The sequence below is a fragment of the Protopterus annectens genome, chromosome 10.part0 (assembly GCF_019279795.1).
Source record: "Protopterus annectens isolate FY-2018-M chromosome 10.part0, PAN1.0, whole genome shotgun sequence".
NCBI classification, from domain to species: domain Eukaryota; kingdom Metazoa; phylum Chordata; order Ceratodontiformes; family Protopteridae; genus Protopterus; species Protopterus annectens.
This window is the reverse complement of record NC_056744.1, coordinates 739,734,473-739,747,143: the sequence shown is the minus strand read 5'-3', so window position 1 is coordinate 739,747,143 and position 12,671 is coordinate 739,734,473. Positions and strand designations below refer to the sequence as shown.

At 43.0% G+C, this 12,671-nt stretch overlaps 1 protein-coding gene across 1 annotated transcript in view; it reads right to left on the bottom strand.

Moving 5' to 3' along the window:
• CACHD1 (cache domain containing 1) overlaps positions 1–12,671 on the bottom strand; it is a 1,377,863-nt gene that overhangs the window by 481,640 nt on the left and 883,552 nt on the right. The window contains exon 7 of the mRNA XM_044085560.1: positions 1,991–2,207. Coding sequence (XP_043941495.1) covers positions 1,991–2,207 — 217 coding nt within the window. The remainder of the gene's footprint in view (positions 1–1,990; positions 2,208–12,671) is intronic.

Genomic DNA, 12,671 nt, shown 5'->3' with positions numbered 1-12,671 from the left:
ACGACTGCCTTGCTTACCAACAAAAGAGACAAAGAAAGAAAACAGTTGACATTCCTGAATTCTTTGTTCCTCTTCTTTATATCTGTATATGCAATTCCATTATATGCAGTAGCCTTTCACATTTGCACAGTCTAGGAAAGAAAACTAATAATGAATGATTTGACTTATGACTCTGACAATGTCTTTTGGTATAAAGGAGAGGTTTCTTTTATGTTTTACCATGTCCTTCTGAAAAACTGCATACAGTTCACTAAGAAATTCTAGTGGCAGAAGTAATGGACACCAAAATGTGGTCTTCAAAAGGCAGGAATTTCATAAGAGCTCTTTCAAATGAAGCAAAGTTAGCTTTTATATTACTAAATATTCCAGGCCCTGACAGGGACAGATGTTGTCTCCAGGGTGGTTTCAAACTGAGACTTCAAGAATCACTTAACTCTATTTTCTTTTTTATTTCTTTTTTTTTTGCCCATGTACTTTTTCTCCAATCCTTCTCCACCCAACCTTCCTGGCAACTTAACAGCCTCATTCTTTCCCCTGGGTAACAGGACTATGGCCCATTCATTCTGTGAGGGCCCAGCATACTGGAAGCTGTGCAGCTATCCACAAGGGGGAAGACTTTTTCCTTTACGCCCTAGATCTTCCCTTGCACACACTCATTGAAGTCCAAGGGCTTATGTACGGCACATCCACATCTCTCCATGGGGCATGAGCAAGCACCCCTCTTCCTATTTGAAGAAAAGAACATCCATGAAATTCCTGAGCTATACTGAAGACTCTACCATGGAAACTGTGTTTCAATTACATGCCCCTACCTCTCCTCCCAAACAGAAGAGTAAGTTTTGTCATTCCTCTTCTCCCACCCATATACCAAAGCCACAAGGTGCCTGAGCTGTTAAACAAACTCAAGTTGCCTACATTGTAGTCAGGGTTTATCCCGCTATATCAAAACTGCTAAGCAGGAGCATTTTAACTTCTGAGTGGCATGACATGGGGGATGTCCACAGGAAGGCAGGCTGCAACAGCTGACAAATTCATCTTGACAGGACCACAACATAATCTGTGTTCAAAACCTCAACCATATATTTTAAAATGATGGGACGGAGACTACAATAGGAACTGATTGTCATTATTATCATACATAGAATCACCTCCATTTACACAAGTAAGACTTAAGTACCGATTTCTTTCCCCGCTGCTTATTTTATTTGCCCAAGCTGATGGCTTTCCTGCTGTGACTTAGGGTGGGACAACTGCACCCATTTCACTGGCAAAAGAAATGCTAGCTAAAACACTGGTGAAACATCCTGTCACTTGTAGACTACTGTTAAATGTTCAGCCACCAAAAGAGATCAACTGTAAAGTTTTGCTTAACATCTTGTGTATTAAGGTGGCAACTGTCAGCAAAGTAGTGCAATGCCTATCAGACATATCTGTAACATCTAGAATCTGTTTCTGAATTAAACTCAGAACCACCTCCACTGTTTATATAACATACAATATGAAATTCATTTTGCTTCATAGCAGTTTTGAAAAAATCAGGTGATGTAAAAGTCAAGAATTACAGAGGCAACACCAAATGCAATATTTTGCACAAAAGAAGAAATATCTTAAAGAAAAGCTTAACTAGATTACGGAAAATATAATACCTATAGATGTTTTTCCTGACTGATGCAACATAACTCTAGCACCCATGTTGGGTTACAGTTATATTTTTAGTTTAAATCCACATACACTTTAAAACATTTTAGCAGGTTAAAATGGAACAAACTACAAAACATATACATACTACAATGTTAAGGGCCTCTTGTTTTTTGATCTTTTATCATGTTAAAGTTTAACAGGATGTACACTGCCATTATTGGTTTCTGCAGACTTCTGTTTTACTTGCAATAATAACAAACCTTTACTAGAACGTTTATTGTTAACACATGCACTCATGAGGAACACACATTTGCAGTTTGTAGTACTGAACCATCCTAAATAAACTCACTTGTCTGGAGTTTTGTGCCATTGTTGGTGTTTCGAATCAACTGGAATGCCTTCTGAAAACCCACAGCATGCTGTGTTGTGCTATCAGATGACTTTATGCTACTAACAAAGGTTGACATTTTCCGTTTGGTCTCGCTGGTGGCTGGAGAAAGATATGTTTTGTAGCACTGATCCAATGAACATGTTCTTACTACTTCTGCTACAGATAACACAGAGATCTACAAAGAAAATGAAATGCATTAGTATTTCAGGGTTTATAACTGTGGCTCCTGAACTGAAGTGAAATGGTAATGCCATCAGAGATCCAGAAATGAACACCATGTACAACAGAACAAATAGGCGATGATTATTCAAGAAAATAACTGCAGAGTAGAGTCTTATCCTAAAAATAACTCTTCATCTAGAAAGATTTTATGTTTGCATAATGATACTACTGATGGTAAGCTCTGTCACATAAATCATGCCTTTCTAACTAATGCCTTCTACATATCCATAAAAGATGTAAGGAAAACTAATCCAGCACTAATAACAGATGACATGTCCAACTTAAGCAGTGGTGTAAACAGGGCACGCAGCAGCAAGGTCAGCAACAATTTGTACAGCTACTCTTGATATTCTGGAATTACAATTATATTTTTAGCAGTGACCATCTGGTAGTCTTGGTAAAGAAAACCAAACCTGAGGAAATAAGCAGACACAAAAGGACTCAGACCAGCTCAGAACATCATCTGGGAAGTGTTGTGTAAGGATCTATCATCCTCTATTTATTCTCACCTGTTTAAGTGGACATGTTGTCCAACAACAAACTTGTCAGTCTATATCAAAATGCTATAACATCAGAAAACATATTAGGCCTGTCATATAATGATCAACTAACTGCCTTATCAAGTCTGCTCACCATCCTACTTACGTGACAAGGTTCAAATGCTTGTTAACCAAAATATAAAGCTTCGCAGACATCACACAGATTGCTTTGTCTGCTTCAAATGTTCTGGACTCCATCATAGTTTTTGTTTGCACAGCTTCCTCAGAAGTGTGCAGACACACTGGTGTGGACCAGCAGGGTATCAGTTTGCACAGACAATGCCTTGGGTTCGACTATCAGTCTTAAGCATCAGACAGGCAAGGGAAATGGTGGAATAGCAAGTTTTTTTCTTGCACAGAGATGAGCAGTAGTACATCTTTGGGTGCATCCTGCCATTAAATCTCCAGTGGAAAGCAAGGACCTGAATGGATGCTTTTGTCTGTAAGAGGGGCATGATATATGTAACTTTCATCCTGACACTGCATCAACTGCATATCTACCCCACCAGGCATTAGTCAAGGCATGCCTGCGTAAGAGTTAGGGCACACAATTACAAGAAACAATGGTAATGAGGTACACATATTTTTATCAAGTTCCTGCTAATCCTTCTTTCTTCCTAGAAACACATACTGAATTATTTTGCCCCACCTTAACATTCTGACATCTACATTTTGCCAAACTCTTTATCCAATACAGTATCTTCAGACATGTGCACATAAAGCTAGACATAGACTCACAAACCTGCCGGTATAGAGGAAGAATAACTTCCTTTTGCGGATAATAATTCCCCTTTTGCATTCCAGATTCCTCCTGCCTACATTTAAATCATTTCATAAAATAATAATGTCCCCTTTTCATCTTTCTGTCGTTCATAACTCAGTGGAATCTGCCATTAGTTTTATTATTATTTTTTTTTTAATGCAGTTCCACCATCCAGCTCTTCTAGGCTAGGTGCAGTGCATTTGACCACTCCTCTTAGTCTGCAAAATATCTTCTCATTCTGGCACATTTTTCTGTGCAGACAGTTTCAAAACTGTGTCATCTGTAAAAAAAAAAAAAAAAATCACATTTTTTTCCTCAACTAATGTCTTCTCTGGTCATCAGACAGAATGCAGAGAATGAAATGAACCCTCCAGTAACTTCTAGCTTTTCCCTATTGTCTTCAGTGTGGATTCGACTTATTACTGGTCTAAGTGTCCTCCTTTTCAGCCAGGTGTTAACACAAAACAACATACCAGTACTCAAAGCCACATGTTCATCATTGTGTGTAGAACCATATTAACTGCCTTTCTAAAACCTGAATAAGTTACATCTGCATTCCCTCCCTTGGTTACTACATCTATGACTTGTCAAAATAACCTATTACATTTACCAGGCATGATCCTTACACTGTGAATCCATGAGGCCTTGCACTCTGTTCTCTACAGAACTTTTAATTACTTTTTGTTTGTAGTTAATTCCGTCATTTCCAGTCACTGAGATCAACCTAACTAGTGAGCATTCTTCAACATTTCCTCTGCCCCCACTTGTACCTTCTGCCAGTTCATGGGCATGTCCTTCCATGTATTCTTACAAAGAGAGGTCAGTAAAGTAATTAAGCAAAGATAGCAGAGCTCCTGGAAAGACCAAGCTCAGATATGCCTAAGGAAAGTACAGAATATCAGAGTGGTTTGGTCTTTTTGCTCATTTATCTTGATGGGTTTTCAGCCGAGCAGAATGAAAATAAATAATAATACATACATATATATATATATATATATATATATATATATATATATATATATATACACATACCCACACACACACACACATATATATATATATATATATATATATATATATATATATATACACACACACACACATATATATATATATATATATATATATATGTATATACATAGCACAGACAAAATACTTCAACTCACACTTTGCTAAACTCTGAGAAAGGGGAAGCATCCATGATGGCTAAGATGCCCTAAATACGTTCATTGACTTTTTGGCTTCAATCTGATGGGACTCAGTAGTAACGCTGTAGCTCTGTGGCTCGTTATATTTTAGGATTCTCAAATTTTGTGGTACAGAGGACTAAAGTTCTGACTACAACCCAGATGTTGCATGTTTGATTACTAGCCCAGGCACTGGATGAGCTGGTGTGCAGAGCCAAGGGAGTGATGAAGCAATGTGTCTTGCCTCCCCTACAGGGGTTGGAGGGGCAAACATTCCCAAAGAGCACACGGAATGTTAGAATCCCTGGCAGAGACAGGAAAATGCACACAGGCACTTGCTTAGAAAGGAAGCAGGGCCTTTTGAAGACAAAAAAATAAAGAAATTCGTATTTTGGCTGCATGCACAATAGCCATGCCGCGATTGGGTCTTAGCAGCTTTGGGAATGAATGAATGAATTGAGCTGTAGAAATCAGCCAGATGATCAGGAAAAGTACAGTTTTGTACCTACCATAAATGTAGATGTCCGATAGGTATGCATCTGCAGTCCTTACATATGGGTTGTCCTGCCTCAGGCAGCCCTTCGGTCGGCCGGATTCCAAAGTCTGGGTCCGGCGTTGGCTGATGTTGCCCCTTCCCCGACGTCAGAGCGCCTGGGGTATAAAAGTGTTAGCCGACGCCATCTTCCTCAGTTTTTCTTGCCCCAGATGCCAGGTGCCCTCTAAGGAAGGCTAAATTTGGTAGAAATACAAAATATTGCAAACATGCACAGTAATATAAAACAAATACACCATAATAGATAGCCCCAGCTAGCTATAAGAGGGATAAGTACCCAAGAAGTACCACAGAGGGGAAGGAGGGAGGGAAAACCTGACTGCAGATGCATACCTATCGGACATCTACATTTATGGTAGGTACAAAACTGTACTATGTCCTTCAAGGATGCATCTGCAGTCCTTACATATGGGTAGAATACCACAGCCAAGCTGGGGTTGGTAGGCTCTAAGAAAATGATGGTGTAGCTAAAATGCCCTGCAGGACTGCCGTAGCAAAGCCTGCTCTGGATCTGGAATATAAGGGTAAATTGTAATGCTTGGAAAATGTATGCACGGAGCTCCATGTAGCAGCTTCTAAAATGTCCTTCGTAGCCACCCCTCTTAAGAAGGCTGTGGAGGTGGCTGTAGCTCTGGTGGAATGAGGTCTGATGTTAGCTGGCACAGCTTTTCCATGATAAGAGTAGCAGAATCGAATGCAATTTCCTATCCATTTTGAAATTGTCTGTTTGGAAATTGCTTTTCCTTGAATGCCTGCAGCATATGCTACCATCAGCTGGTCATTTTTTCTGAAAGTCATAGTTCTGTCCAAGTAGTAGCGTAACTGTCTGTGAATGTCCAGGGTATGCAGAAGTTTCTCTCCCTTGTTTTGTGGGTTTGGAAAGAAGGTAGGCAGGTGAATAGCTTGGTTCAATGAGACCCTGGATACCACCTTTGGCATGAATGAAGAACTGGTTCTCAAGGAGACTCTGTCCTGATGAAAAATAAGAAATGGTTGTACTGCCATGAGTGCCTGCAATTCAGATACTCTTCTTGCTGAGGTTATGGCCAGAAGGACGGCAGTCTTCCAAGACAGGAACTGTAACTCTGAAGATGCTGCTGGTTCAAAGGGAGGTAAAGTCAACTTTTCCAACATGAAGTTAAGGTCCCATGTAGGCACTGGTGGTTTTCTTGGAGGATTGATGTTTTTAATTCCTCTTAGAAACTGCCTTAGGAGAGGATGAGAGAAGACAGGTGGTTCAGTATTGTATTCTGCTGAAATTGCTGAAGCATGAATTTTTATGGAAGAGTAAGAAAGGCCATTATGGAGCATGTCTGCCAAGTATTCCAGGATATGTGCCATGCTCATCACTGTGGCATCTAGGCCCTTTGCGGTGCTCCAAGTGTGGAATTTTTTCCATTTTGCTGAATATGTCTTTCTCGTGGAAGGTCTGCGAGCTTCCATGATGATATCCTTCACTCTCTTGGATAGCTTTTCCTGGTGAGGAGTCAAAGTATTCTCCAGGCTGTCAGCTACAGGGTTTTCAGACTGGAGTGCAGAGTTTTGTAATTGTGCTGTGTCAGAAGGAGTGCCCATAGTGGTAGAGGCCACAGTTTCGTGTGTGACAGGCTCCGTAACAGTGGGTACCAGTGCTGCCTTGGCCAGTCCGGGGCTATTAGAATCACTTTTGGCTGCTCTGTCTTGATTTTCAGTAAGACCTTGGTCATTAGTGGGAGTGGTGGAAATGCATACACTGTTAGAGTATTCCAACTGAAAGAGAGGGCGTCCACTTTCCATGCTTGTGGGTGGTATGTCCTTGTGCAGAATTTCTTCAGCTGATGATTGTGGTGGGAGGCAAAAAGATCTATGTCCGGCCTCCCCCATGATTGTGTTATCTGAAGGAAGATGTCTGGGTGCAGCATCCATTCGTGTGGGTCCATGGTATTTCTGCTTAGGCTGTCCGCCAGTATATTGTCTTTTCCTGGCACAAACTGGGATTGCAGCTCTATATTGAGTTTTAGGAAAGTTCCCAAAGATTCATTGCTAGTCTGCAAAGAGGGTAGGAATGGGTACCTCCTTGCTTGTTTATGTACCACATAACTGTGGTATTGTCTGTCCTTATTAGCAGGTGGCCTTGATGTAGAAAGAGCTTGAAGGCCTCGATTGCATGAATCACTGCCAGCATTTCCTTTTGGTTTATGTGCATGCGCAATTCTTTCTGAGACCATAGACCTTGGATGCATCTGTCCTCCATATGTGCTCCCCATCCATGGTCTGAAGCGTCCAAGGTAATGGTTTGGCTGGTTACTGGTTTGCTGAAAGGCAGGCCCCTGTTTGACTGGCTTGCTTGGGCCCACCACAGGAATTCCTTTTGAAGGCATGGAATGAGTGGTATCAAAGCTTCTAGGCTGTGATTGTGCTGAGACCATAAACTCCTTAGGTACCATTGTAGTTTTATAATATGCAGCCTTGCTTGTGGAATCAAAAGAATGCACGATGCCATGTAACCCAGGGCCTGCAGGATTTTCCTTGCAGTCATCTGAGTTTGTTTTGTTAGATTTCTGAAGTAATCCGGTAGTTGTCTTTGTTTTTCTTCTGTGAGAAAAAACATTTGGGTGGTTGTATCTAGTTCCGCACCCAGAAAAGTTATTCTTTGGGATGGCACAAGTCCTGACTTGTGAATGTTGACTGTGTATCCCAAGGCCTGCAGTAGGCGGATGGCATAATTCAAATGTTTTTCCAAAGTTTGTTGGCTGTCCGCTTGTATAAGGCAGTCGTCCAGATACGGGTATATTTGAATCCCCTGAAGTCTGCAGTGTGCAATTACTGATGCCAGGCATTTCATGAATACTCTGGGCGCAGTAGATAAGCCAAAGGGCAATGCTGAGAATTGATAATGCTCTGAACCTGCAAGAAATCTGAGGTGTCTTCTGCAACTTTGTCTGATAGAGACATGCAGGTATGCCTCCTTGAGGTCTAGAGTTACCAGCCAAGACCCCTTGCCCAGCATGGGAAGGAGTTGCTGTAGGGTCAGCATTTTGAATTTTGGCACAATGAGATAAGTATTCAGTGCGGACAATTCGAGAATAGGCCTCCATTGTTTTTCTTTTCTTGGGACAAGGAATAGTCTGGAATAAAATCCTTGGCCTTGTTCTGCGAGAGGAACCTTTTCTATAGCTTTCATTTGCAATAGGTTGGCAATTTGTTTTAAAGCCTCTGCCCTCTGATTTGGTGGCAGGTTTGGCATTCCCTTTCTTTCTGGTAATGTATGGAAATGGAACCTGTATCCTTTGTCTATTTTTTGCAGTGTCCATTTGTCCCTTGTAATACTGTGCCAATTTTTTGAGAATAAAGACAACTTTTCGCCCAAAGGTGCTTCTAATTGAGCCCTGGTCGGCGGGGTCAAGGTGAAGTCATTGAGTCTGTCCTTGTGCAGCAGATGTTGGACCTGCACTACCTCTCTGGTTAGGAGGCTGCCATTGACGTCCTCTGTAGGAGCCTCTAGCTTGCCCTCTACCTCTGGCACGCCTATTCTTGCCTCTTTGAAATCTCTCTTCTGGAAAGGCCCAATTCTTAGAAGACCAGTTTCTGCTGAATCTTGGTGGTTGTACCTGGAGGAAATCTTTGACTGTTTGTACAGATTTTGCCTTTTCCTCAAATTTCTTTAAGACCTCTTGAGCAGTGGAGCTAAATAACTTTTGCTTTTCCAGTGGAGCATCCAGAAGCTTAGCCTTAACATGATCTGGCAGAGATTGTTCCTTCAGCCAGGCATGTCTACGTATGACTGCACCTGTCATTGCTGACCTACATGAAGCTTCCAATGCATCATAACCACACTGCAAGAAATGGTTGCTAACCTGTTGTGAATTATGTACAAGATCCTGAAGTGACTTACGATCTAGGGGTTCAGGCGAAGACAGTTTTTTTCTGCAATTCATCTAACAAATACTCTTGGTACTGTATCATATGAAATTGACAATTTAAAGCCTTCATAGACAGAGTGGAAGAAGTGTACACTTTTTTACCCCATCTCTCTAAAGCCCTGGACTCCCTTTCAGAGGGGAGTGGATTTTTAGTAGTGGCAGCTGCAACCCCTTTAGGACCCTGGTAAATAGTTTCTGGGTCAGCAGAGTGGGCCTTGTAAAGGAAATGATGTGAGTCTGGGACCCTGTAGTACCTATCGGGTTTAACAGGAGCCGGAGGAAGGGGTGTCAGGGGTAGTGCTAGACTCAGAATACACATCATCAATGACAATTAAAACAGGAGGAATAGCCAAAGATCTATGCTGAGGTAAATGAAGAAAAGTCCTTAATCTCTTCCTGGAATCGGAGAATTCCTGGCCCTGCCATTGGAAATGCTCTCTCATGGAGTGAAGGGTCTCCCCAAAGGACAGCTCTTCAGGAGGGGAGGCAGAGGGAATAGATTCCTCTGCATCAGAATCCTCATAGGCCGTGAAGGCCTCTTCCTGGTAGTCTGATAGAGCAGAGCCATCAGAGGCCTCATCAGAGGACTGAGGTTCAGCAGACTCAACCCTGGGCCTTTTGTCTAGAGGGGGTTGAGAGCCCCTGTCCGGATGAGGCTGAGAGCCCTTAATTAAGGAAATAAGGTCCTCAGCCAAACTTAGTATCTGAGAACCTGTAGTGGATCCCTGAGAAAAAGACTTGGGAGGCAGAGTTTTTTGTTGCTTAGCAGCTTTAGCCCTAGTGAAAGCTTTTATGGACATGGATGCAGGGGGCCTGGCTGCCCCACGTGCTGGAGTAGTTTTGTCTAGGGGAATGGTGTCGGTAGGTTCCTGAACACCGGTTTCCGAGGGTAATTCTATAACCGACTCAGAAAAGGCCTCCGGGGCCGAGGCTGTCGGTTGAGCGGTTTCTACGGACGGAAGTACCAAGGACTCTGTTTCAGCCGAGACCGAGACACACGCAGCAGGCCTAGGAGCGGTTTCAGCCGAAACCACGGTCCGCGTGTGTCAGTCCTTGTCCTTCCGTTTCTTGGTTAAATGAGAAGTCGGAGTCTCCGACGGCATTTTATAAGAGAAACTAGCCCCAAAAAATTCCTCTGCAAACTCCGACCGACGCCTAAGAGTGCGTCGATTAAAGGAGGCACAGGCAGTACAGGCCGAGATGTCGTGGTCTGGGCCTAGGCAGGGGAGGCAGTAGGAATGGAAATCCTTATGAGGTATTTGTTTTCCACAAGTCAAGCAATTATTAACTTTAAGCGTTTGATCTGACATCGGCTGAGGCAAGACAGAGTCCCCAATGGGGTACTTAGCTTTTTGAAGTCTTTGGTAGCTGAAGTTACAGGAGCCGGCCGACCGGCACTTGCGAACTGCTTCTGCTTCGGGCACCATGCGCCAAGAAAGACTGGGGAAGATGGCGTCGGCTGACACTTTTATACCCCAGGCGCTCTGACGTCGGGGAAGGGGCGACATCAGCCGATGCCGGACCCAGACTTTGGAATCCGGCCGACCGAAGGGCTGCCTGAGGCAGGACAACCCATATGTAAGGACTGCAGATGCATCCTTGAAGGACATCATGGAGAGCCACAAAGACAATTAAAACAAATGAGGTTCCCGCATTTTTTATACTGGTGCAATACACTTCATGTGCTAAAATCAGCAACCTTCCCTCCATCTGGTAGATTCAAGAAAGATTCTTTGAGCGTCAGTTTAATCCCACATTGCTCAATTCCTTAAGGCTGCTCCCCACTGCTGCAAGCTGGAGAAAGAAGCAGCATGTACCACCCAGTCACCTGTCAATCACTGAAGGAAACTCAAAAGGCTCAACTAATTGCTGTGTATGCAGGCAACAGGAAGCTTAACTTTGCTAATCTGGTCTTAACGGTATCATCATGATCCCCTGGAAAGTCAGCTTCATAATTTTACTTCCAGGAGGTGTGTCAGGTTAACAGTTGATGCCTTTTGAAAATGTGCATAGCATTAGTTACTAAAGTGAAAACAAAGTGAGTGAAGACAGAGGAATGACTAACACAATGAAACAGAATACAACATGGCAGCATCACGAAACTGATTTGAAAACATGATGCGACTCAGCAGGCTGTCAGCAGATCCATTAAATGACAAGACCAGAAAAGTACAGTTGTGAACACTTACCGTAAAAATAGATGTTTGAGTGTATTCACTGTTGGCAGTCCTGATATGTGGGGATTTCCTGCCATGTAAGCCCTTTTCTGGCCCAACTAACACAGTAAAAATCTTCCTTCTTCTTAGGCTGGCAGACATCCTATCTGATGTCACTACACTTGGGTATATAGGAAACCAGCTGATGCCATGGTATCAGTTTTTTTCTTGCCTCCTAGAAGGTGGGAGCCCCCAAATGAGCAAGGGTCTAAGACAGAAACTAGGCCATGCAGGGGGAACACTCCACCCGGGGAGGGGGTCCACTTTCATGGGAAGAAGATACAGCAGACTACTATTGTAGGCAAAGGGGGAAGGAGGGAGGGAAAGCAGACTGCAAAAGTGAATACAAATTGTACACTATACTATGCTCTTCATCATTCACTGTTGCAGTCCTGACTTGTGGGATGATTCCCAAAGCTGAGACGAGAATGGAAGGACGATTATGGAGAGGACAGGATACCTGCAGGATGTTTGTGGCAAATCCTACTCTAGACCTGGAAAAGGCTGATAGGTGGTAGTGTTTGGCAAAGGTATGTGCAGATGACCAGGTAGCAACTTCCAAAATGTCTTTGGTAGGGACACCCTTTAGGAGGGCAGCAGAGGTAGCAGTGGCCCTAGAGTGAGTGCTGACAGTTTCAGCTGGATTTTTACTAGGATGGCTGTAGCAAAAGGAAATACAGTGAGATATCCAAATGGAAATATTCTGTTTGGTAACTGGCTTCCCTTCAGAGCCAGTGTCAAAGGACACAAAGAGTTGGTCTGATTTTCTAAAAGATTTAGTTCTGTCAAGATAATAGTGGCACTGTCTATGCACATCCAAGGAATGAAGGACTCTCTCCCTCTGGTTTTGAGGACTGGGGAAGAAAGTGTATGGCTCAATTCAAAGATGTGTCCATGACCACCTTGGGCTTAAAGGATGGGTTAGTCCTGAGGGAGAGTCTGTCTGGTTGGAATATGAGAAATGGTTCCGCTGCCATGTGAGCTTGCAGGTCAGAGACCCTCCCAGCTGAGGTGATAGCCAGAAAAAGAGCAGTCTCTCAAATTAAAAAATTTAGGTCATCAAAGCCTCCAAGATGTTCTTCGTGTTTCACTGTTGCAGTCATTACATTTGGGGAATCTGCTGGCAGGTTGCCCTCAGTCGCCTGAATAACAAAGTCTTGGGTCCTGCGTCGGTTGCTGTCTCCTCTTCCATGACGTCAGGTCATCAGGGGTATAAAACATGCAGCCGACACCATTTTATACAGTCTTTCTTGCCAC